The 25,212-nt window shown below is 42.1% G+C and overlaps 2 protein-coding genes across 5 annotated transcripts in view; one reads left to right on the plus strand and one right to left on the minus strand.

Moving 5' to 3' along the window:
* Nucleotides 1–8,271, minus strand: part of LOC132139762 (transport and Golgi organization protein 2 homolog) — a 28,905-nt gene extending 20,634 nt beyond the window's left edge. For both annotated transcript variants that reach the window (XM_059548364.1, XM_059548362.1), the window contains exons 1-2: nucleotides 8,132–8,271; nucleotides 7,530–7,656 (exon numbers count right to left, since the gene is read on the minus strand). In XM_059548364.1, the coding sequence (XP_059404347.1) occupies nucleotides 7,530–7,585 (56 nt within the window). In that variant the 5' untranslated portion in view covers nucleotides 7,586–7,656; nucleotides 8,132–8,271. The remainder of the gene's footprint in view (nucleotides 1–7,529; nucleotides 7,657–8,131) is intronic.
* A 4,631-nt stretch (nucleotides 8,272–12,902) lies between these two features.
* The window catches only part of LOC132139766 (splicing regulator ARVCF-like), a 265,062-nt gene continuing 252,752 nt past the window's right edge, over nucleotides 12,903–25,212 (plus strand). Inside the window, exon 1 of one of the 3 annotated variants that reach the window (XM_059548369.1) lies at nucleotides 12,903–13,116. The gene's annotated coding sequence lies outside the window, so the exon portion shown is untranslated. Of the gene's footprint in view, nucleotides 13,117–14,328; nucleotides 14,389–25,212 lie in introns of those variants that run through there. The other 2 variants (XM_059548370.1, XM_059548372.1) reach the window with 2 other exon arrangements.

Below are 25,212 nucleotides of genomic sequence, written 5' to 3' on the forward strand. Positions count from 1 at the left end.
ATGCATTGCTCTCAGCGAGCGCACGTTGCGCTGAGCCCAAACCAGGAGGCGTTCCGTCAGCCTGCACAGGTTTCGGGACCCGAGACCGCCCTGGCGATTTATGTAGGACACCACAGACATGTTGTTCGAACGGACTACGACGTGGTGATCCTTGATATGGGGACAAAAGCGCGTCAGCGCGTTCTCCACTGCCAGCATTTCCAGGCAGTTGATATGATGGAGCTTTTCCCGTTCTGACCATAGGCCAAAGGATGGTCTGCCTTCGAGCAGCGCTCCCCATCCCGAAGTGGAGGCGTCCGTCAATACCATTTTCACACTCGGGGAAGTCCCCAGACTTACACCTGATCGGTACCAGCCGTTCGCTGTCCTAGGTGCTAGAGCCGCAACACAGCTCTGATCGACCTTGAAATGCAGCCGGCCAGACGCCCACGCTCTGTGCGGCACCCGAGCTTTCAGCCAGAACTGCAGGGGGCGCATGCGGAGTAGGCCCAGCCGCAGAACCGGAGATGCTGAGGCCATGAGACCTAGCATCTTTTGACAGTGTTTGAGCGACACGGTCGCGCCGCAGCGGAAAGAACTCGCTGCGCGCTGAATGCCCATCGCGCGCTGTGGTGACAGCCGCGCCGTCATGGAACACGAGTTCAGAACTATACCCAGAAACAGGATCGTCTGACTGGGGTTCAGCGAACTCTTCGCCCAATTGACACTGAGGCCGAGCTTCTCTAGGTGATCGAATAAAACGGCCCTGTGGTCCATGAGCTCCGCTCGTGATCGGGCCAGAACCAGCCAGTCGTCCAAATAATTCAGCACTCGTATACCTCTGAGTCTGAGAGGAGCGAGCGCTGCATCCATGCACCTCGTAAACGTACGAGGAGCTACGGACAAGCCGAATGGCAGGACTGTAAACTGGTATGCCTGGCCCTCGAAGGCGAATCTCAAATATCGCCTGCGGTTTGACGCTATCTGTATTTGAAAATACGCGTCCTTCAGATCTATTGACATGAACCAGTCCCCTCTGCGAATCTGCGCGAGGAGCTTCCTGGTCGTGAACATTTTGAAACTGCGTTTCATCAATGCCTTGTTCAGCTGTCTTCGATCCAGTATGGGCCTGAGACCCCCGTCTCTCTTGGGCACCAGAAAGTATCTGCTGTACAGCCCCCCCTCGCTTTGAGCTTGAGACACAGGCTCTACAGCCCCTTTGCTCAAGAGTTTTGATATTTCGGCCCGAAGTGTGTGTGCTACTTCTGTTTTGACGAGTGCTGAAAAGCGCGGTGGGCGTCAAGAAAACTGTAGCGAGTAGCCTCTCTTTATAATGCCTAGCACCCAATCCGAAACCCCTGGAAGCGCTGACCATGCATCTGCATGAATGGCTAAGGGCTGGATGCGAAACGTGCTCTGTTGACTGGGCAACGGAGGCGCTCGAGTGTGCTGTGCATCTGAGGTGGGGAGCGCGCTGATCACAGCGGGCAGATCGCTCTTCCTCGACCCCGTCCCGGCGCTTAACCGACTGGGGGGAGGCTGAACGGGTCCCGTGGGACTCGATATATCTGCGAGTAACCGTGGGCTGCATGTGTGCACATTTACCACTTTCAACTCGCTGTCTGCCTGTGCAGAATGTACGTGCACGGGCCTCGTTTTTACAGAAGCCCCGCGCCGTATGTGACAGTGTATGTGGGCACTGGGAAGTGGGCACGTTTACTATGCAGCGCGCTCGACTGATCTGTGTCGATCTTATGTGCGCTAGCCCTGTGTGCAGGGCTGTGCTTACATGTGGAGATGGGCACTGAGTAGTGGGCATCGTCACTGCATTTATAGCACCATTGGCCGTGGCCGACGAGTGTGCACGGGTTTCGTTTTTACAGAAACCACATGACGCGTGTGACATAGTAATTGTGGGCACTGAGGGGTGGGCACGCTTACTATGCAGTGTCGTGACCGACTTGAGTCGACATTATGGGCGGAGGCCCTGTGTGCAGGGCTGTGCTTACATGTGGAGATGGGCACTGAGGAGTGGGCATCGTCACAACATTTATAGCACCATCGGCCGTGGCCGGAACACCAGAAAAAACACTCTTTTTGTGAAACATCTGGGTAGCCGTGATAACGGCTTTTGTGTGCAGGCAAGCGGGCACTCGTGCAGGCTTGCGCATTGCAGAGGACACTGAGGCAGTCACAACTCTTGGAACTGCAACAGCGGCGCGCTTGGGTGAGAGCTCGGCCGCAGTGGAACTCGAACACCGGCGCTTTCCCAGCAGTGCTAGGATGCTTTCGGGGCTTCTGGCTTCACCGCAATCCTCTGCCGCGGCTCCCGCGGCGCGGGGCGACGGCTTGAAGAGCGAGAACGGGGTCCCGAGCTGCGTTGCTGACGCTGTCGCGATGACGCAGCAGGAGGCGGTGGGCGTGACTGAGAGCTCTGTGGGGCCGGTCTAGAGCGGCTAGCTGCAGAACTGGAGCGCTTCGGCAAGAAGTGCTTGAACGCCTGCGAAGCTTTCTGGTCCTCGGCGAATCTCTCCACAAACTCGTTGACGGAAGATCCGAAAAGGCCGGCAGGAGTTAGCGGCGCGTCAAGGAACGCAGCGCGCTCAGACTCCTTGATGTCAGAAAGCTTCAGCCACAAATGCCTCTCAGTCACCGTAGCGGAAGCCATAACCTGTCCCATGGCCTGTGCAGCGGACTTAGTAGCGCGGAGGGAGAGATCCGAAGCACTCCTCAGATCCGCGAGACAGATCGCTTCAGGTCCCATCTCATCCAGCTTGCGGAGAAGATCGCCCTGGAAAATCTGTAGTGTAGCCATGGTGTGTAGCGCAGACGCAGCCTGCCCAGCAGCAGAGAATATCCGTGCGAGCAGCGATGACGTCATGCGGCAGGCTTTGGATGGCAACGCCGCCTTAGTCCGCCGTCCAGCAGAGGGCGGGCAAAGGTGCGCTGCTATAGCCTGTTCCACCGGCGGAAGTGACAAGTAGCCTCTGTTCTTAGCACTGTCCAGTATGGAGAATGCTGGCGAAACAGATGAGCGGATTCTCGCCGAGAATGGAGCGTCCCAAGCTTTCGCCACTTCTTCGTGAAGCTCAGGAAGAAAAGGGGCGTGCTTTGAGCTTGAGGAAGAGCGCTCATCCGGAAGATAGCTACCAGGGGGCGCTGTTGCAGACCACTCGAGGCCGAGGCTCGCCGCGTCCAGCGAGAGTACACGCATCAGCTCCTTATCGATATCCCCCCGTCTGCTGGGCCTCTGAGCAGCGGGCGCGAGATCCACGGAGCTCGCCCAACCCTCACTGCCCGAAGCAAGCAGAGAGCACGTGTCTTCTTCCTCCGACGCGGGCCTGAGATCCACTTCCTCAGATGACCCGTCGGCAAGCAGCGGACGCTGAGCATCGGGAAGCGATGCAGGGGGAGGCCGGCGAAGCGGAGGGAACCGGCGAGCTCGGCCGAGCTGGAGGCGGTTCTGGTAGGCGCTGTGAGCGGTGCTTCTTACGGCGCTGCGGATGATGCAGGCTTCGAGAAGGATGCCAGGCGAGTCCTCAGAGTCACCATAGGCATTAACTCGCAATGAGGGCATCCGCCGCCAGCGAGCGCGAGCGCAAGCGCTGCATGGTCCTCACCCAGACAGGAGACGCAGATGACGTGACGATCTCCTATGCTGAGCGGGGCTCTGCACGAGCTGCACGAGGGCATCTTTAAAAAGACGCAGCTCTTTTGTGAATGTGCGTCGCAGGGCGAACACACATACAGGATATAACAGATCAAGGATGTAAAGGATATGGGCGCCGGATAGCGCAGAAGGAACGACAGTGGAAGGCGGCTATGCCAGCAGCTTCAGAATGGCTCGTCCTGCTGATATGCTCTTCCAGACGGCGCTTGCTTCCTCGTGATCCAGCGGTGCGTGAGCTTCACTGAAGAGATGAAAAATCAGGTGAGTCAGCCTTTTCGAGCTCCTTTTATAGGTTGGGCCACACCCGTTGCATCAGCCTGCGCTCGATAGGCTGTGCAGTTGCCGCAGAACAAGCCAATGAGCGAACGAGCCGTCTCGCCTATGGCTGTGTACTGCTGCAAATGCGCTTTACAAAAATACAAAATTAAGGATAATTTTTTGCTTCAGTATTTCGTGAAAAGAGACTTTTCACGTAGCGTCTTAGCTAAGACGCAGTACGAGAGAGCTCTCATAAGAGAACTGCCTCTTTTTGGGCAAATTCTGTCAGACTGAGAATTGCCCCGAGTGCTCTGCTCTCATAGACTTCCATTCAAAGATTTTTTTCCGAACTGCAGGCACTGCAATGCAATCTCAGTGAGTTCCGGGAGGGCTAGCCCTAACATGCTTTCGTCATCGTGCGTAACCTTAACTTGTGCAACGACTGGTGGGAACAGTGACATCCAATAATTTTAAAAAAAACTATTTTGAATTTTACAAAAAATTTAAAAATTAAAAACTACTTTAATATCTTTATCAAATGTGAAAAAAAAACGGAGAGACAGGGACAGCTATGCCTTTGTGAGCTGAACTTGACTGACATCACAGCGAACGTTACCTCAACGCAGATTAATTCTATCATGTCATTGAAAGAATTACCATTAATTCGTCGTAGCAATAAGGATAAATTGGCAATTAAAGAATTAGGACAACCAAGATGAAATTTAAAAATCAAACAAGTTTCTACAAAGGGCCGGAAGTTGAGTAAACGAGGATTTTCGAGGACGTGGTATGAGTGGAGAAAAGGGCTAATGGGCTGTTAAGTAGCCGACGCTTTATTCTGCTCATTTAACGCTGCATTTTGTTCCATCGTGAGAACGTGACGGACAACGCATGGATAACTACAGATGTCACCGAAATGCATCATCTCTCGGGGGAGGTGAAAAAACACGAAAGAGCAAAGATGCATATGGATAGTAGGGAGCAGTATAATATAAGTGAGTAATTTAAGCAAGCAGTGTAATGTAAGTGAGGAATGTGATTTAAATGAGCAGTATAATATAAGTGAGTTGTGTAAACAGTGATTTATGTGACTTCAATTATTTCTAATAAATTCTCTGATTTTACTCGCCAGTGTGTTAGTTGGAGGCTAAGTATACGTTTAGCACATATATTTTCACTCGCGAACACTCTCTGACTGAGCGCTTCAGAGTTTCACTCTCCATCAAGCGATCTGTGCCATTTCTCAGTTCATCTCAATGGATATGCATATCCTATATTTGATATACCATAAACTCTAGTGTGAAGGCGCACAAATCAACGTCGCTTTCTCTCTCACACACACACAGAGAGAGAGAGAGAATTAACCGCTACATTTAAACAATATTCTTTGTTGTATTTTCCTGTCAAAATAACGGCGTTCCTATGGAAGTTTTCAGCTTTTAAGAACAGCCAGGTTTTCCGGGAATGTGGGTGGAGTTAATGTGCAAACGGCAATCTCATTGTCTGGCGTTCACCTATTATCATCCCGGTTTTGATTGCAGCAAATCAGTTCGATCGAATGCACAAAACCTAATTAATATTCATGAATCCAGTAGCTCATTAATCCTTAGTAATAATTAGTGTGATTTATAGTTCTTATTAATAGAATTAGTATAATTATTATCTTAGCAATATTTTTGTCTGTTTGTTCCCCTTTTTGTTTGTTTTTTACAGAAACACTGAATGACAAAAGCACCACCACCAGTCCAGTTATCATGTTCAGTTAGGCTAAATGACTAATATACATTTAAAAATTGTATCAAGTTTACTTCTAATTACTAAAGTCATATTATTAAATAATACTTGATTATTATAACGCTTGACTGACTGGCAAGTAAACTAAAATATTTATTAGCCAAGGGCTATTCAATTGCCAAGGTGTCCGTAGAGGGTTGATTTTGGTTCACCTGACCTCAACTAGACATGATTCTTCAGGGTCTTCACACAAGATGCATTCTTGGGTTCAAAAACAGGTGAAGGAAAACAGAACAGACAGAGTCTCAAGAAGCACTTTGGTCAATAAGGATGAAATATTTATACCTTGACAATGACATCCCATCTTACAAATGCAGGCAGGACATTTGTGAGATGTAATATGTTGGCAAAAGACGTACAGTAAAAAGATGTACAGCTTAATGCACATATATGTACCAGAGAATAAATTTAAAAATGCAACTATCAAAAGAGGGTTTAATAAACAGCAAAATAGTACTGTTGCCAAAAGTATTAAAAATATAATATACAGTACCATTCAGTCAGTAAGTTTTTTTTTTTCTTTTAGGAAATTAACTTTCATACAGCAAGGATGCATTCAGTTGGTAAAAAGTAACATTGTAAAGATATTCAAAAATTCTGTTTCAAATAAATGCTGTTCTTTCGAACTCTCTATTCAACAAAGAACCATAGCTTCCAGAAATATACTGAGCAGCACAACTGTTTTCAACATTGATAATAATAAGAAATGTTATGTGAGTTTAAACTGCAATAACGTTTCACAAAATTTGTATTTTTTACTGTATTTTCTTATCACATAAATGCAGCATTAAGACTTCACTTAAAGACATTTAAAAAATTGTACAGTCCCCAAACTTTTGAATGGTGAATCTATGAATCTATAAAATCTATATAGCTAAAATCTGTAGAACTAGACAACCTTACTAATCACTTAGTCCTATCATTGTTGAACAACTAGGCAATTAGTTGACCCTAATGAGACAAATTTTAATTAATATAACACTGAATTTTCTAAAAAGTAATTAAGAATATACTGAGATTAGTTCTGATTAATATTTTATATGATTAATAAACTTTAGATAACCCTATTATAAGTCACAATTTCTGTTCTATAGGTATATCAATAAACAAAATTCAAACATTTTTAAATACCCCTTTGATCTGCTAAAGCACCTCCTTGGCTATGCATATTCCTTGTTGGGAACGGATCGAAGCAAATTGCAATGTTGCTAGGTTACAGGATGCAATACAAGCAGAAATGCACTCAAACATCTGTGTATTCTGTAATAGTGCTTACACATTTACCCGATTATAGTACTTTCATTATTTATGAGTAATGTTAAAAATTATGTGATAAAACCCCCTGTCGTATCAGCAGCCAAATAAAAGCTGTTTTATTGCACATGGAACAGGACGCTTCAAGGGGACCAACATGTTGAGATCACATGACCAGCTAAATAATACTCCTTTCTCTCCTGGACACAGGAATCATGGCTCACTGTGAGCAATATTTATATATATATATATTAAAAAAAAATTATATTTATATATATATATATATATAACACAGAAACCGTTTGCTTTTCCATAATTCAGCATCCAGTGGACAGTGTCAAAACAAGGCAAATTAGGCCACATCAGACTGAAAATATGGGGAAAAAAATATTTTGCTTTGGTTTAGGTGTACGTCAACACTTTATACTTTTTCAGCATTTATTAAAAAAAAATCTGACATCAGTATCAAACATCACACATGACACACTTGTTCCCACACATGTGCAAGAACTTTGCATATCCCTATTTGCATTGAACAGATTGACAATAAAGCTTCTGGAAGCAGGTGCAATACCTGTAGGCATTTTTGGATGCAGGCCGAGGGTCAAACTTCAAGAAGATGATGCACATGAGGAGGTTACTGATGGCAGGAGTTTTCAATCACAGTGAGGTCAGAGGTCAGAGCTGGGACGTGCTATGTTCTAGACGAAGAGATGAAGGAGAGAATGAATTTCGGATAAGAGGAGACAAAAGCTGTGCTTGTAAGCCAGAGGACAACCTTGAAAGGGGATCAATCAAACTATTCCAGCAACAGTTCTTACTTGTATCTAACAAAATCTCAATTTGAAGATAAAATAAAACGGTAATCAAATAGAAAGATAATCTAATATTACAAGCGTCTTAAAATAATATTATGTGTATAAATGTATTCCATTAGACACAGATTAACTTTAAACTTAGGCCTTTGTACCCCAGTGTGCTTTATTCATAGAGAATGATCCAGTAGGTTTAAAGTCAGGCTTATGTCCACTGAGAGAAACTGTCTGACAGCAGGCTAGCAGGAGCCTAACAAGCTAGCAAGTGGTCGTGTGGCTGGAAGACAGCGCACAAAAACGAATACAATTTCGAGCTTGTTTTCTTTTTAGTTTATAACCGGTTATGTGATATATTACTTACAGATCCATGTGTTGTCAATGATCACAATTCATTGTGCCGCTACTGTGAGAGGCAACCTAAAACACATGCTAATACACTGTACGAAAGGGCTAAACCAACCTCGCAGTGACGTCTGCAGAGAAGTCCGGCGCCGATTGGCTAAAACTGTTGTCAAGAATAGGAATTTTCTGGACTGTTCTGCTTATTAATAAATGTGCAAAAATATATTCCTTATTATTAAATTATATAGATTCAATAAAGATTATATTCCATTGATAAAAGACAGATATAGACAGATATTATAAATAATATAATCAGCTGTTATATTGGAACAAGAATTAATTTAGTTTACCTTTTTTTATCGATTTGAATTGAAACACACTGTTTAGCATTAATCATAATGTTATGAATCTGATTATGATAGAAGATGTATTTGTTGACAGAGATTAACCAATGACCCAATAAACAAGGTGTCTTTAATTGTATTACAAACCATACTAATAATACTCAAATAATACTAGCCTACTCTTTATTATATTGCCAATGACATTAGAACTGCTTCCCAGGGGCCTGTACCATGACGGTAGCTGAACAAATTCTGAGTTACAGGATTAGTTTTGAGTTGACAAAACCAAACCTCTCCAATCAGGCTTTGTTGGTACCATGATGCTGTTCATCAACTTTCTTTGTAAACTCAGGCTTTGATCCAGAGTTTGTGGAGCATGTGCACATGAATGTGTGACATCACTGGCAAACAGCCAATCACAAGCCTTGCAACACAAAGCATGTTTGATTTACTTCTCGCGAGAGACCCAGCGAGATTCAAAACTAAAGGTTAAAGGTTTTGCTAAAGGTTAAGAGATTGAAGAATATGACAAATTTAAATGTCATATGAAAAATTAAGGAGGACAAATAAAATAAATAATCTTGCTCTATCAGTGCAGTGACAAGTGAAACTTGTTAACTTAGTTTACTTTTGAAAATATATACCCCTGGTTTCACAGACAGGGCTTAAGACTAGTCCTAGACTAAAATGTAAGTCTGAGCTGTTTCCACTGAAATAAACTTTCACTGACTGATCTTAAAAATATATCAGTGCCTTTTTAGTTTTAAGATGCACATCGGTAATGTTTTTTTCTAAGCATGTTTATAAAAATTACTTAAATGTCCTAATTGATCTATGGTCTAATCCTGGCTTAGTCTAAGCCCTGTCTGTGAAACCGGGCCATAGTGATAGAGACTCGAACATGTAAGGTCAGATTTTTTATTTTTTAAATAGTGCAATCTTTTGATACTACAGCTTATTTATATTACATGATCTGTATACATTCATATTTATTTAAAAAAAATGATTTATAATAACAGTTAAACTAAAATTGATTGTGTGTAAAAGATAAATAATAATAATAATATGAATCACAATGATTATATAAATCATAAAAATGACTCCGTAATTATCATTAAAGCCAGACTTCTTCTATTTTTATTTTTATTTTATTTTATTTTAGCATTAGTGAGATTTAATTTGGAGCAAGATAAACTGGAGTGACTTTGTGTCAGACATGTGTCACTTCTCTCACATCTGATTGGTCCAACTTCAGTTTGAGATCTCTAACCCAGAACATAACCTGCCCCGGAGCAGGTTAGCCGTGGAGTGTAAGTAACTATGGGAATTAATGCAGCTAAAAGCCAAGCCACTTACATGGTACCTAAAACTCAGGATTGGTGCAAACTAACCTGAAACGTACCTGGCTAGCCAGCTAATCTAGCTTCATGGTACAGGCCCCAGGAGTGGTCAAAACATATAGAACAACAAACCTATAGGAGTAAGATGACCACCTCCTCATTATCATATTGGAAGTAGAAAAAATAAAATAAATCTTTCTTTCTTTCTTTTCTTTTAAATGCCATACCAGCTTCTTTTTTACCAGTAAAAATTTATGTGTAATTTTTGAATGTCCTATTCTGCATCATGTATAGATGACTTGATTCCAACGATTCTCAAAACAGAGATTATGTTTTTCCTCACATTAGGATTTATTTCATGCAACTTATTATTTAGACATTGATCCAATTCTGATTGCTTATTTCTGATGTATTCATTTATCATTTGTTTTAAGTCTGTAAAAGGTGTACAACACTTTACTAATTCTGTGGATAGTGCTTCTTTTGCTGCATTGTCCGCTTTCTCATTGCCAGTAATTCCTGAGTGTCCAAGTACCCAGCAAAAGTAGATGTTAAAAGCCTTTGATTTGAGCATTGATAATTTAATGAAGATCTTGACTACGGTTGGATGATCAATTTTCATATTTTCCAGTGACTCCATGATTTTGAGTCTGTCATTATTAAGAATTTCTTCTGTGAAGACGTTTCAATAAATTTTAATGCCAACAATAAAGCATTTGCTTCTGCTGTGAAGATTGAACATTGATCAGGAATACGTATACCTTGATGTACTTAATTCGTTGCAAAAGCTGCCGCTACCTGGTTTGCAGATTTGGATCCATCTTTGTATACAGTATTAGAGTATGCTGGGGATAAATAGCTCTTATTTCTAACAACTGTAGTTGATAATCATTTGGATGTGTTTTCCGATTTTTGATTCTTTGATAAATCCAACAAAATAAAGTTTTTTTGGTATCCCAAGAAGGAATTTTGCAAAAGTGAGTTTGTTCCAAGATGTTTAAATCTACTTTGAGATTTTCCAGATGAGGTTTTATACGTAAACCAAATGGACGAATATGATTTGGTTTTCTTTCATACATTATTGAATACTGGGCTGAAAAAACTGCTGGATATGAAGGATTTCCTTTATTAGTTTTTAATTTGATTGCATATTGTAAGGCCAACTTTAATCATCTGTTTTCCAAGGAAGGTTCATTGGCTTCTACATATAAACTTTCAATTGTTCTACAAGCTCCCAAAGCTAGCCGTATGCCTTGATGATGTATAGTATCCAAGGATTGTATATATGATTTCCTGGCAGATCCATAAACAATGCTTCCATAGTCCAACTTCAATCGGATCAGAGTTCTATATAATTTCATAAGTGATCTGCTCCCCCATTTAGTTTTGAACAAAACCTTTAAGATGTTCATGTCTTTAGCACACTTCTTTTTAAGCATTTTAATATGTGGAATAAAGGACAGCTTATTGTCAAAGATTATGCCAAGGAATTTAGTCTCCTTTGGCGACTTTAATGGGAGTTCCATCCCAAAATAATTCTGGTTCATTATGCAATGAACGAAGTTGAGAAAAATGCATACAGCCAGTTTTTGTTTGTGAAAATTTAAAGCCGTTCCGTATTGACCATGAGAGAATTGTATTTATTTTTAGTTGGATTTTTCGCTCAATAGTTTATATGCTTGCTTCTATAACAAATGCAGATGTCATCTACATATAAACTACAAAGAAAATCAGAACCAATAACCTGAGCAATACTGTCAATTTTAATACTAAAAAGAGTTACTGATAAAATACTTCCTTAAGGTACTCCAAGTTCTTGTTTAGGCAAGTCGGACACAGTATTGTTTACCTTGACTCTAAAAATTCTATTTGAAAGAAATTTTCCAAAAAAATTTGCAGGCGACCTCTAAAATGTAGTCGATACAGATCCTTCCAAGTGGTATCATAGGCTTTTTCCAAGTCAAAAAAAATTTTGGGATAGGAATAATTTCAGCTTCAAGACAAGAAAATGGGATATTTCCTGATATCCAAATAGAGTTAAAAGTTCTCAGAAGCTTCTTCAGAAAGAGGTGAGGTAAGTTCTTTATAAATTGATCTAAACTTTATCTGGTCCAACCGCTTTATCATTGGATTTCCTAATGGCTTGTTGTAGTTCTTCCATGGAAAAATTCCGATTGTATGGCTAAATACAATCAGAATAAATTATTTGAAATAATAAAAAAAATACCTTTCTCTTGTTGAATTTGGAATGTTCTAAAAGCAGGAGAACAATTCTCAAAAGATGAATTCTTTTCAAAAGTTCTTGCTAGAATATTTGCAATATCTTGTTTTGAAGTCAGGAGTAAATCATGTTGCTTGATGTGCTGTATTTGCGAACCAATGGTTTCACCCTTCATTTTCCATATCAAATTCCAGATTTTGGTTGATGGAGTACTAGGTGACATGATAGCAACAAAACTTCTCCAGCTTTCCTTCTTAACTTCATTGATAGTTCTTCTTGCTTTTGCTCTTGCAATCCTGAGTTTAATAAGATATTCAATTGATGGATTCAGTTTTTTTCCCCCTTTCTTTAATAACTTCTTCACATTTATCATCAAACCATGGGAGTTGTTTAGATTTTTTGTTTAATGGTGTTTTTGGGACTGTATAATTTGCAATAGACATTAGCGTATCTGTAAAATTTTCCAAGGCGCCTGGGCTGTCCTCCACAAAATGTGTAAATCTCTCATAACATAGAGCTTGAAATTGATACCAGTTAGCTTTTTTGATTTTCCATCTTTGTGTTTTTTTTGCTTCTTCTTCTTTTCCTCAAAAGCTAATCGAGCAAATAAATCAAAGAAATAAGTAATAATTAGTGAACACATCACACACATTTATTATTTTTCACTTTAATTTATATTAATTTAGATATTTATTTTGCAGATTTGCCTGTTCAATATAAATGGATTTGTCTATTTGAAAACGTTGCAATATATATCTGTAGAGTGTTTTACCAGAGAGATACATGGCTAATCAGCGCACTTGTAACGTTTGTAGTGTGCAAAGCCAGCCTCGGAAGAATCCAATAACACTAAGAGGGTTTTTGTTGTCTACATTGAAAGCATCGTAGCATTTTACAAGTCCCTTATTTACATATAAGCTGACGTATTTCCTTTGAATAATCACACGACTGATTTGAAAAAGTAAGCAGTGAGTTTTTTTTTCTTCTCAGAGATGCATGAAGCTAATCGTGGAATCATCCGCTGATAGGCTACTGTTGACAAGTTGAACGAGTGCTCTGCAGCTGCTGTCCCTTCAACTCACTCACACAGTGGAGACAGGTAAGATTACTCAGTCTTCTTCGCCTCTATATACTTTATTTACGATCATTTAAACTCGACATTTAGAAATACAACACCAAAATGCTAAATCCATAGTACTGCACTCGCTTTAACGCGTATCTCAACTGATAGAGGCGATTCGCGTATTACTGTCTTTCAGTTGAGAGCAGATGCTTGGCCGCATTTACAGATGCATTTTGCTTTAGTGCGTTTGTAGATATCTCATCATGAGCGTTTGCTTTCAAGCATTTGATAATGTATCACTTGTCTACAGTTGATATCTGTGTTGTTTTGAGGCAGCGCGTCATGCCTGATAGTAACGCGCGCGCACAATGAGCTGCTGCTGGTGACATGCAGTCCTTTAATTAATTTGACTGTGATCGTTTTGATTGTGATTATAATGCATAAGGAAGCGTTTATCAGTGTTCTCACACCCAGAACAGTAAATTAGGGGGATTCTTTGGAATAATGCGCACAAATCTGAATGAAGTGTTTCTGATTTGGTTACTCATGAGAACTGAATTGACCAATTAAAATACAACCGGAGGCTTTGGCATCTGAAAGTGTCATCTTGGTGTTAATGCATATGGTGTGATTTCAGTTATAGCAAAGATACTATTCTAATGGCAGAGTTGGTCTTGTTATATTTTTGCATTAAGTAGAGTAGCCTAGTCACGATCTTTTATAACTGCTTTTTATTTTAATGTTTATTGCGACTGGGCAAGTGTTTTCTTTGGGGTTCATCCTGTTTGAAAATGTACGTGTTGGCACATCCACTGACTGAATCACAGCACGTCTACATTACTGTAGGCGATTTCAAATATGTGTTGCTGCTGGAGGTCATCAAATATGTATGTATTTTTTTTCTTTTCTTTTATTTGTTTTTTTTTCTTTTTTTTATTTACACTACTTTCGCAAGTGATATTTTTACCCAGGGTCATTCTAAACCCTAAACAAATGTAACCATGTTTTTTTTACGCAGTTCACATTTTAGCCTGTATTAATAATTAATTATGGGTAACGTTAGTCATGTTTAAAAAATTCACACAGTCCTGTACATTTGTTAACAGTGGCAGAATGTTCCTATTTGCAAATTCATGAAGTCAATAACGCTGATTGGACGAAAAAGGTGAGCGAAATTCACGCACAACGTGCACGCCACCTGTTTTGGGAACGAGCGTTTGGCAAAAATCAATGTGAAATCTAGACGCTGAATCTAAACAGCATTTGGAAGTTTCTGCGACTGAACAAAACGCAAAAATGTTTAAGGAGGTAAGCGCCGTTTAGTTTATGATTGGGTGGATTTGCTAAAACTCACTGTAACCCAATGTACTCTTGACACTGCAATTCAATGGTAACCATACTCATTGTATTCGATTCATACCCCAGCGTTACAGCATTTTCACACCGAGAACAATACAATAATTGTTTTCTTTCTTTTTTCGTTCATCAGCTAAAAAATCGCTCTGGAACTGATTCCAAATATATCGTTGCTTTTTAAGGGGGTTAAGTGCAGTATGAAAGCCTAATTACATTATGAAAACATACCTGGGGTGAGATGTTATGTATTGTGATGTGTATTTGCAGTATCTTATAAATTAATATAAATAACTGTCATTATTAATTATTAGGTTATGTTTTGGAATACGTTTCTGTCAAAAGATATACTTTCACCTAATAAGCAATTGGCAAATCAGACTAATAGTTGAGATGAGCATACATCATGTCCCTTCACCCTTTAGTTAGGTCTGCTGTGATGTATAACTGCATAACCATCTTTTGCATGTTGGCTAAATAAGTTTATTAAATATAAATTAAAGTCTGCATGTAAATCTTATTTACTAGCTTTATTAAAGTTCCTCTGTTCTTTAAAACTCTTACCCCAGCTGAGATGGGGAACTTGTTAAAGGAGAACTTGACATATGTTGCTTTTTTTTAAAGATCATTATTTTGTGTATTTGGAGTAAAATAATCTGTTGACATGCTTTAATGTTCAAAAACATATTATTTTTCAAATACTCTATATTATTGTAGGTCCTCTATAAACCGCCTCTCTCAAACACCTTGTTTTTTTACAAGGTCCCTCCTTCCAACAAGTGCAGTCTGCTCTGATTGGCCAACTGACCCAGTGCATTGTGATTGGCTGAACACAAAAGATGCTCGTCGGAAATGTAACGCCTCTTTCCATAATCGTGAGCTACATCTTTCAAAACAATTCAAGGCTGAAAGGGGAACGGAGTCGGGTGACAGACACAGTAATGAAGCTCGTATGTGTTTGCAGTACAAAAGCCATAGACAGTTAAGACAGCTGACTCCACTGTGTGACCCTCTCTCTCTCTCTCTCTCTCTCTCTTATGTGCGCACACACACAAACACATACACGATGCGCAAAACTCCGCATTTGAACAGTCAATAGAAAATACTTAAACTAATAACAAAACATACATACAGTAACTGATTCAGAAGTGGCAGATTGTCGTAGCAAAGTCAGAATGACCTCCTAGGTTCACAACACGGTCGTGCATAAAATGCGTTGCTGTTCTGTTGCAAGTAATCTTAAAGATTTCTAAATGCATCTACTTTCAGAAGGCCAAATAAGGTGCTTTTGCTTTCGCCTAGAAACACACAGCAGCTCCCTGACATTGCTTCTTCAACACTAACTGCAGTTACTGAAACCATGCCGCCTTTCTTTGCATGAATATTTGGGCAGCATTACGCAAATATTTCCACATAGTGACATGAACATGTGGGGGCATGTTTGAATGAGCTGTTTTAGGGGGACGTGGCAGAGCCTAACTTTGATAACGAATATCTCTTTTGATTTGAGACTTTAGTCTTTGCAACTTTACAGATCTTCTTTATGCACCAAGAGCTTGTAACATTCAAAATCTCATCATATGACCCCCTTAAATTAGGCAGCCCTGTCATTCATGGCAAATTGAGTAGCTTTGCTTGTCTGGAGAATTTTAGCTCTATGCAAAGAGCTACGCTTTGTTCCATTTTATAATTTAAATAAGTTGTACATGTTTTTGAAAAACTTTGTTTTAATGTGATTCAAGGATGGATGCTGTCAGAGTCATTTCTTTGCCTCTTTCATCAGCAGGAGACTTTGGTGCCGTTATATAGATTCATAAAACAACAAAACAGTGTTGCAAAGCAGGCCAGTGGGGAGCATACTGTATGCATGTGTTTTTATTGCTCTTCAGCGTTTTGCAGTTCTTCACATTGTGATGTTGCTTCAGTCAGATGAATGAGAGCTGACAGAGCTGAGCTTGAGTTTGCAAAAAGAGCTCTTGTACAGAGAAGAGAGAGGATGAGCCTTGGGGTGTGTTTCCATTAGACTGGTAGCTCCCTGCAAAGTGGATTTAACAAGATATTCATCTAAAGTGAGATTTCAAATCTTAGGGATTGTTATTGTATTCACAATCCGAAGGGCAGCATAAAGTTTTTGGTGATCGAGTACACAATACAGCTTTATTGGAAATAGGTTTAGAGAATTAGTCAGTTAGAATTAGTTATTAGAATTAGTCAGTAATTTCAGACCCCTAAAAAGACACAATATTTGGCTAAAATAAACACAGCGATAAAGAGTTCAGAGTCTTGCATGTTTATTCAGCTTAATTCATACCACGGTCACTTCAGTTTTCTGATCAGTTTTTCATTGGTAAAACTTTTTATTTATTTTCAGTGTTGAAAGGTTTGTACTCCTTAATCATAAAAAAAGAAAATACTTATTTTTTTTTTTTTTTTTTTAAACAAATGAATTATTTTATTTTGCCTGGGTGGTCAGTTGCCTTTTGGGGTGCCTAATAAGAGGAACTGTATCTAGAAACTCTTCATAAAGTGACTTTTTGATAAGCTTTTCATATCTCAATTTTAGAATATGGACAATTTGTGGAAGTTTTAGAGTTTGAGCTTTATTTTGATGGGTAGTCTCTGAAGCTTCTATTTTTCTCTCGCCTCTTTTTCCATCTCTGTCTTGGCTTTGACTATCAGTCCCCTATAATTTTTTATTAAAAAAAAAAAAAAAACTCAGTTCTTTGGAACAATAGCTGAGGAATGTAAGTTCCGCAGTCCCTCCTGCTTGGAACTCATTTCATATGTTAATGAAGTGTCTTCATTATAAAAGCTTTTCTCTTACTGAATCTCATTTTGTTTTGTACACATACTCTAAGGCTTTGTTCACACTATTCACAAATCCAATTTGGTTTTCAAATCAGATCTTTAGGTTTGATGGTCCGCACTTTCATTTATCATGTGATCTGATCCTTTCGTTCAGACAGTGTAGTTAATATCCGGTGTGTCTGCATTGGTTGCTATAGTAATGATGTAAGCATTAGCGCAATGTCAGGAGAGTAGCTGTCAGCATGCAAAGGAGTTAAAGAAAACTGCTCATGTCTGTCATGACATCTCGCCTCAGTGCTGAACTCACAAGACGCTTGAGAGAACAGCTACAGAGACATTTTATGCACTTGTGTATATTTTGTATCGTTCACTCATTCACTATTCAGTACATAGTGAATGTTACATAGTAAAAATAAATGTTCAAACAGTTTAAATGATATTAAAAAAAAAGTTTGAAATCTAATTTAATTGGATATCATAAGGTAGATTAATGTAGTTTGGTTGATGGGTTTTTCCAGCTTTTGTTGATCTGATTTTTATTTTATTTATTATTTATTGAAATGTTCTGCCTATATGAACAAAGCCAGTTAAAAGTATTGGTTTGCAATCATTTTAAACTGTTCAGGGTTTGTAGCTGTAATGTTTCCGAACAGCTGTGGATAGTGTACCGAAATGTAATCAAATCGTAGCTGTGGCAATAGTCATACCAAACAATGACCTCATTGTTATAAGTACATCATGATCCAGCATGATAATGCTGAATAGTTTTTTTTTTTTTTTTTGCCGTTTTGTTTGACCACCTTAGAATGAAATGGTCATAGGATGAAAAGAAAGGAAAGTGAGAGTTTTCCGTGTGAGGGTGAATGACTCTTTATGACCACACACCTGCTTGATAGCTCTGCCTGTCCCATCTCTTTCAGGCCGTTTGGTATGCTGCAAAAATCCATGACTGGGTGATACTGACTGTCCCTGGCACAGTTTGTGGCACCTGCTTTGAATAATCCTTTCCTGTTAAATATGTTTTTTTGCTGGTATTTCAGAGCAAAGACTTGATGATTTATTGTCCTAAATATCATTTAATCTATTATAAATTCATAAATCATGTAAAATTATTTGTTTATATTTCCAGGAAGCAGGAAATTAGTATGAAGAGCACACATTCCTTTTGTTTGTGTTGCTGTGGGACTGTTTGTTTCATTGAGAAGGTCTAATAAAAAGGCAGGTCCACTTTAGAGAGAGAGCCGTGTCTCACAGACAGCAACACTGAACCGAGCTCTCCTTGGTGAAGTTCTCCTTTAAGTTCCTCGTGCACCTCAACGAACAAAAACAAACCGCAGTTTAAACAAACAGAAAAGGATGTGTAAGAGCCCACTTCAGCACCGCGGTGTTCTGGTGTTCAGGGCTTACGCAGAGAGAGGCGTCTCAAAACACTTGAACAACGAATTTGTCTGTTTTTGCTCTTGTACCGACAAATACATAAAAAATATGTGAAAATACCCATCTTGGATAGTATGTTCGAAAAAACTGTCAGTTATGTCTTAAGTTAAAGTAAACAGTTAAGAAAAAAATCATATGTGTATTATATTGGATGCATTCATTGTCTCTTAAAGTGACTGCGCCTAATATGGCGCTGCGTTGCATTCTGGGACGTGGCGGGCATGATGATGAACAAATAAACAGACCGAACATACAAATTAAACACTTTCAAACAGGGCCCACTGGTACAACCTGAACTGGGGCCCCGCAAACCCCAACTACGGCCCTGTTTATAGTACAAACCTTGTAAGTGAACTGTGAGGGCAAACAAACAAAACAGAAACAAAATAATCGTTCATTAATCGTAATCGAGGTAAATTGTTCAATTAATCGAGGTTTTGACTTTATGCTAGGGCGTTCTCTTACGAGAGTTCTCTCGTACTGCATCTTAGCTAAGACGCTACGGGAAAAGTCTCTTTTCACGAAATACTGAAGCAAAAAATTATCCTTAATTTTGAATTATTGTAAAGCGCATTTGCAGCAGCACACAGCCATAGGCGAATCTCAAGTATCTGTAATACTTAAATACTTGATCTGACGGCTCGCTCGCTCATTGGCTGCTCTGCGGCAACTGCACAAGCCTATCGAGCGCAGGCTGATGCAACTACATAGTAAACGTGCCCACTCCTCAGTGCCCATAAACACTGTCACACACGTCATGTGGTTTCTGTAAAAACGAAACCCGTGCATGTTCGTTCTGCCAAGGCAGACAGCGAGTCAAAAGCAGTAAATGTGCACGCTTACAGCCCACAATTACTCGCAGACAGCACGAGTCCCACGGGACCCGCTCAGCCCTCCCTCACTCGGTTAAGCACCGTGGAGGGGTCGAGGACGAGCGATCTGCCCGCTGTGATCAGCGCGCTACCCGCCTCAAATGTCACAGGCTTAACGCCCATGTTACAGCACATCGAAGCGCTGCCGTTGCCCAGCTAACAGAGCGCTCCGCATCCAACCCCTAGCCATTCATGCAGATGCATGGTCAGCGCTTCCAGGGGTTTCGGATTGGGTAGACATTATAAAGGGAGGCTACTCGCTACAGTTTTTTCGACGCCCTCCGCGCTTTTTAGCGCGCGTCGAAACTACGGTCAAAACAGAAGTAGCACACCTACTTCGAGCCGAAATATCAAAACTGTTGAGCAGAGGGGCTGTGGAGCCTGTATCTCAAGCTCAAAGCGAAGGGGGGCTGTACAGCAAATACTTTCTAGTGCCCAAGAAAGACGGGGGTCTCAGACCCATAATGGATCTAAGACAGCTGAACAAAGCATTGGCGAAACGCGTATTTTCAAATACAGATAGCGTCACGTCACAGGCGATACTTGAGATTCGCCTTCGAAGGCAAGACATACCAGTCCTGCCGTTCGGCTTGTCCATGGCTCCTCGTACGTTTGCGAAGTGCATGGACGCAGCGCTCGCTCCTCTCAGACTCAGAGGCATGCGAGTGCTGACCTATTTGGACGACTGGCTGATTCTGGCTCAGCCACGATCAGAGCTCGTGGAACACAGGGCCATTTTACTCGATCACCTCGAGAAACTTGGTCTCAGTGTCAACTGGACGAAGAGTTCGCTGAACCCCAGTCAGACGATACTGTTTTTGGGTATAGCTCTGGACTCACGCTCCATGACGGCGCGGCTGTCGCCACAGCGCGCGTTGGGCATTCAGCGCGCAGCGAGCTCTCTCCGCTGCGGCGCGACCTTCTCGCTCAGAGAATTTCAGAAGATGCTAGGTCTCATGGCCTCAGCATCACCAGTTCTTCAGTTGTGCCTGCTCCGCATGCGCCCCTTGCAGTTCTAGCTGAAAGCGCGAGTACCGCGCAGAGCGTGGATATCCGGTCAGTTGCGTCTCAAGGTCAATCAGAGCTGTGTTAGAGCCTTGAAACCCTGGACAGCGAACAACTGGTACCAAGGGCCAGCACGTCTTAGTCCGTTCGGACAACATGTCTGTGGTGTCCTACATATATCGCCAGGGCGGTCTCAGGTCCCGAAACCTGTACAGGTTGGCAGAACGCCTCCTGGTTTGGGCACAGCGCAACTTGCGCTCGCTGAGAGCAGTTCATGTGCCTGAGCTACAGAATCTTGGTCCAGACAGACTGTCCAGAAACAACATTCCCACGGGCGAATGGTCTCTACACCCACAGACAGTCCAGCTGCTGTGGGAGAGATTTAGCAGGGTGAAAGTGGACCTCTTCGCGTCCCACGAAAACGCTCACTGCCCCGCGTTCTTTTCTAAGAAGCGAAAGCGCGCTGTCACAAAGGTGGCCGCGCTGCCCGCTCTATGCTTTCCCCCCATCTCCCTCCTTCCGCAGGTGATGGAACGGGTGAGGGAAACAAGATGCTCAGTACTGCTTGTAGCACCACTTTGGAAGAACCAACCATGGTTTCCAGATTTGATGCAGTTAGCAGACACTGCCCCGTGGCCAGTGCCGTTGAGGAGGGACCTCCTCTCGCAGGCCAGGGGCTCGATTTGGCACCCTCAACCGGGGTTGTGGTCCCTCCATGTGTGGGCGCTCAATGGTTACCCGCTGATCTCTCAGTGGGAGTGCTAAATACTATCACTCAGGCTAGAGCTCCGTCGACTCGACGGCTATATGCCTCAAAGTGGCCAGTATTCTCCAGCTGGTGCACAGCTCGGGGATGTTCACCCCTTAGTTGTGAGGTGACGGAGGTTCTCTCCTTCCTACAGGAGCTGTTGGATAAGGGCAGAGCCCCCTCCACGCTCAAAGTTTACGTGGCGGCTATCGCAGCGTTTTCTGAGACCACGCTCGGTCAGTCAATAGGAAGGAATGATTTGGTCATCCGCTTCCTTAGAGGAGCTAGGAGGCTGAATCCTCCCAGACCTCCGTCAGTCCCTGTATGGGACCTCTCGACGGTTTTTGGAGGCCATGAAAGGTTCCCCTTTCGAGCCTATCCGAACGATTAGGCTCAAACATCTGTCATTCAAGACAGTGTTCTTGTTGGCTCTCGCTTCAGTGAAGCGTGTGGGTGACCTGCACGCGCTCTCAGTGAGCCCGACGTGCTTGGAGTTTGGGCCTAATGACTCAAGGGTCATACTCAAACCTAGGCACGGTTATGTGCCGAAATCCCTTAACATGCCGTTTCGGGCTCAGGTTATTTCCCTGTCTGCCCTGTCGGTGTCAGGAGAGGATGGAGACTCGAGTCTTCTTTCCCCCGTTAGGGCTTTAAGAGCTTATGTGTCTCACTCCGCTGTCTTTAGACAGACTGAGCAGCTGTTTGTCTCGTTCAGTGGACGTTCCAAGGGAATGGCTGTTTCGAGACAGAGCCTATCCAGATGGATAGTTGACGCCATAGCATTAGCTTACGCTTCCAGGGGCCTTCAGTGCCCACTGGGCGTCAGAGCACACTCCACAAGAGGCGTCGCCTCGTCGTGGGCATGGTCTAGTGGGATCTCCTTACAGGATATATGTATGGCGGCAGGATGGGCCTCACCATCTACATTTATCAGGTTCTATAACCTGGAGGTTCTCGCCCTGCAAGCAGGGCTGCTGTCGGTATAGTCGAATCAGGGCCCTGATTGGAACTCTGAGATCGCAAGCGCTATGCGCTGCCGACTGTTATATGGGCAGTATTGCGTAAGACCCGCATTACCACATTGGTCAGGCCTTGCCTTGACTGTGTGATGTCATATTGCCACGTCTACGGACGCTGCTAGATATGGGACGGAGGGTCCCCCCCCTCCTGTTCTGGACTCTCTGTGAGTCCCTCTGCTGACTGTGCACTGTAAATCCTGGGCGTTGCTTCCAGGTTTATTGGTGTGTGATCCCTGCGCGCACGGCGCTTTACATGGGGTTCCCGTAGCGTCTTAGCTAAGACGCAGTACGAGAGAACTCTCGAAAGAGAACGTAGCCTGCAGCAATTAGGCTATTGTAGAACGTAGCCTACTCTTAACTTTGAAACTTTTAAACTGTCAGCAAATCTTTTTTTCTTTTTTTCTATTGTTTTACATGTTCTTGTTAAGAAATACGGGCATGTAAACATGATCGGGGGAAAGTCAGCTCCTTAGTCTGTTAACAATAAGGCCGGCCGTGGAGAAAACGCACTATGACGGCACAAATAACGGTGTGCTAAGCGAATAAGTTTTGTGAAGCGCTTCGTGTTTTTGTTTCACTACTGAATGGGATCCTCAACTGGTGGAATACATGGCTCCAGCAAGAACTGGCTGGACTCTCTGTAATCATCGCTGAAGAACTGGCTCAACCTTTTCCAACGAGTGGGCTTTGCATCCTCTTCATCGTTGGTGACGCACCACTTGCATCAAGGAAAATGTTCTGATAATGTTCAAAAAAGTTTTTTTTCTTACTTCTCTCATGTTTTCATCGAGAAACCTGAGATGTTTGGGCCGAGGGTCTAGGGCGGACGAGGAGTTTTCACTGCATTCTCCAAGTTAGCGGTGTTTATTCGTTGCTTGAGAGATGCCACAACAATGTTCTTGAATTTGGTCACTTTCTGTGATTCTCCACGGCATATCTGAAGTACTGTAGAAGACCGCAGTTCTTAGGGGCCGTTCACATATCGCGTCTTTTGTGCACCCAAGTTCGTTATTTCCAATGTAGGCGCACGGTATGCGCGCTCATAAAGGAAGTGACGCGGTCGCGGTGCGCACGCGGTCGCGGTGCGCACGCGGTGCGACGCGCCCGTTTTTTTCAGGCGCGTCCGCACCGCATCGAGTTAAAAACATCTCAACTTTTCAGAATGCCGCAAGCACACCGCAGGTCATGTGACAAGAAGTAAACATTCAGCTTCATCCTTTCCCGTAACAACGTTACAACGTTGAAAGCTCAGCCAAGATGAAGGAACAGCTGATCATAGCTGAATATGGATTGCCATTTTGAAATAAATTTAGTAGCAGAGCTACTGAAAGCGATTTTTTGTGATGCAAATCCATTTAACCTTTGCTGAAATTTCCGCGTCTTCATGGAGGGAGCGCATCATTGTTGCTTAGCAACGGAAGACGCCTCAGGAGCGCTTCTGCCCGAGAGCTTTGGAAAGAAGGAGAAAGCGGCGTGACTAGCGTTTTCCACGCTTTTTAGGCGCGATATGTGAACGGCCCTTTATTCATTCATTAATTCTTTTTTGCTTGCATCTTCAAATATGCCGTGGAGAATCACAGAAAGTGACCAAATTAGGTTTTATTGTGAACTTTTTTTTTTTGTGAAATTCGAATATCATTTTTATTTATCGAATAATTAGAGCAGAACGAATATTCGAATGTTCGACTATCCGTGCACACCCCTACTTTATGCCATAATCGTCCAGCCCTATCTAGTGTTTTAAAATCTGTTCAGACTTTAAAAGTCATGTAGTGTATACCAGCCTTTGTTTCTGAATATTAAGCTGAGACAGTTGAAAATATTGAAAAATACACACTGAAGCTTGAATCTGTGCACTGACACATTTGCTGGAGGTTAAGATGTTCAGTCATTCTGAACAAATAAATTGTTGAGAACCTGATGGGAAACAACTTTTATTTGATGCACTTGATGGTTACCACTGAACATAGTCTTTTACCTCGGACCTTTCTCTCAGATAGCACTAAATCTGCCTCTCCTAAACACAAGATATGATAATAATGTATCTGTTTATGTAATTCATTGCCTTACAGTGATTTCAGTTTTCAGATAAAACAGACAAATTCTTTAAAAATGCATCAGACTACCATTTGATGTTGTCATAAATGTATTTTCTAATCATATTTCTATTGTTGTCATTCTAGACTTCCTCAGCTTCACAGCTCATGCACAGCAAAGTTATTGTCTGTCTGTCCTCACGTTCTTGTATGAATGATATTGGATAATATTTTAACTCCTGTGTTTGGGCTGCACCAAACTAATCCTCTTTTCACAATCCCGTCTGCTCCACACTGTGCCAGGACAAGGGCTTGATTTATGAAAATGTGATCTGGTGGAAATTTCCATTAATTTCTTAATGCCCTTCTCATTTCCCAACACTTTCTCCAGTCACTTGCTCCACATCCTAGTTGGCTGAGGAGATGCTTCCTTTCATACTTGACCCTGTTCCAACAATGACACCATCCAGTCAAGCTGGAGGGACTTGTCCTGCGGTGATTGTCATGATGTGTGTGGATTAATCCTGGCTTGATTATGCCCAGGGATAAGAGCTGCTTAATTGTGATCACTGGAAAATCCAGGGAGGTTAAACACTGCACCTTGTGCCTCAGGACAGGAACTAAACAAATGATGCTAGTTGACCTGGCTATGCCAGGGAAGGCACCTGGAGTGTGGTATGGAAATGGAAGTTTGGAATGATTAGTTCACAGATAAAGGGATGGTTCATGAGCAATTTGTATTGTCATTATTTGCTCACCCTCAAGTAGGGATGCATGATTAATCGAAATGTAATCGAAATCGCGATTCGACAGAAGCTGCGATTTGTCATGTGTATCTTTCAGTGAAGCACAGT

The sequence above is a fragment of the Carassius carassius genome, chromosome 4 (assembly GCF_963082965.1).
Source record: "Carassius carassius chromosome 4, fCarCar2.1, whole genome shotgun sequence".
NCBI classification, from domain to species: Eukaryota; Metazoa; Chordata; class Actinopteri; order Cypriniformes; family Cyprinidae; genus Carassius; species Carassius carassius.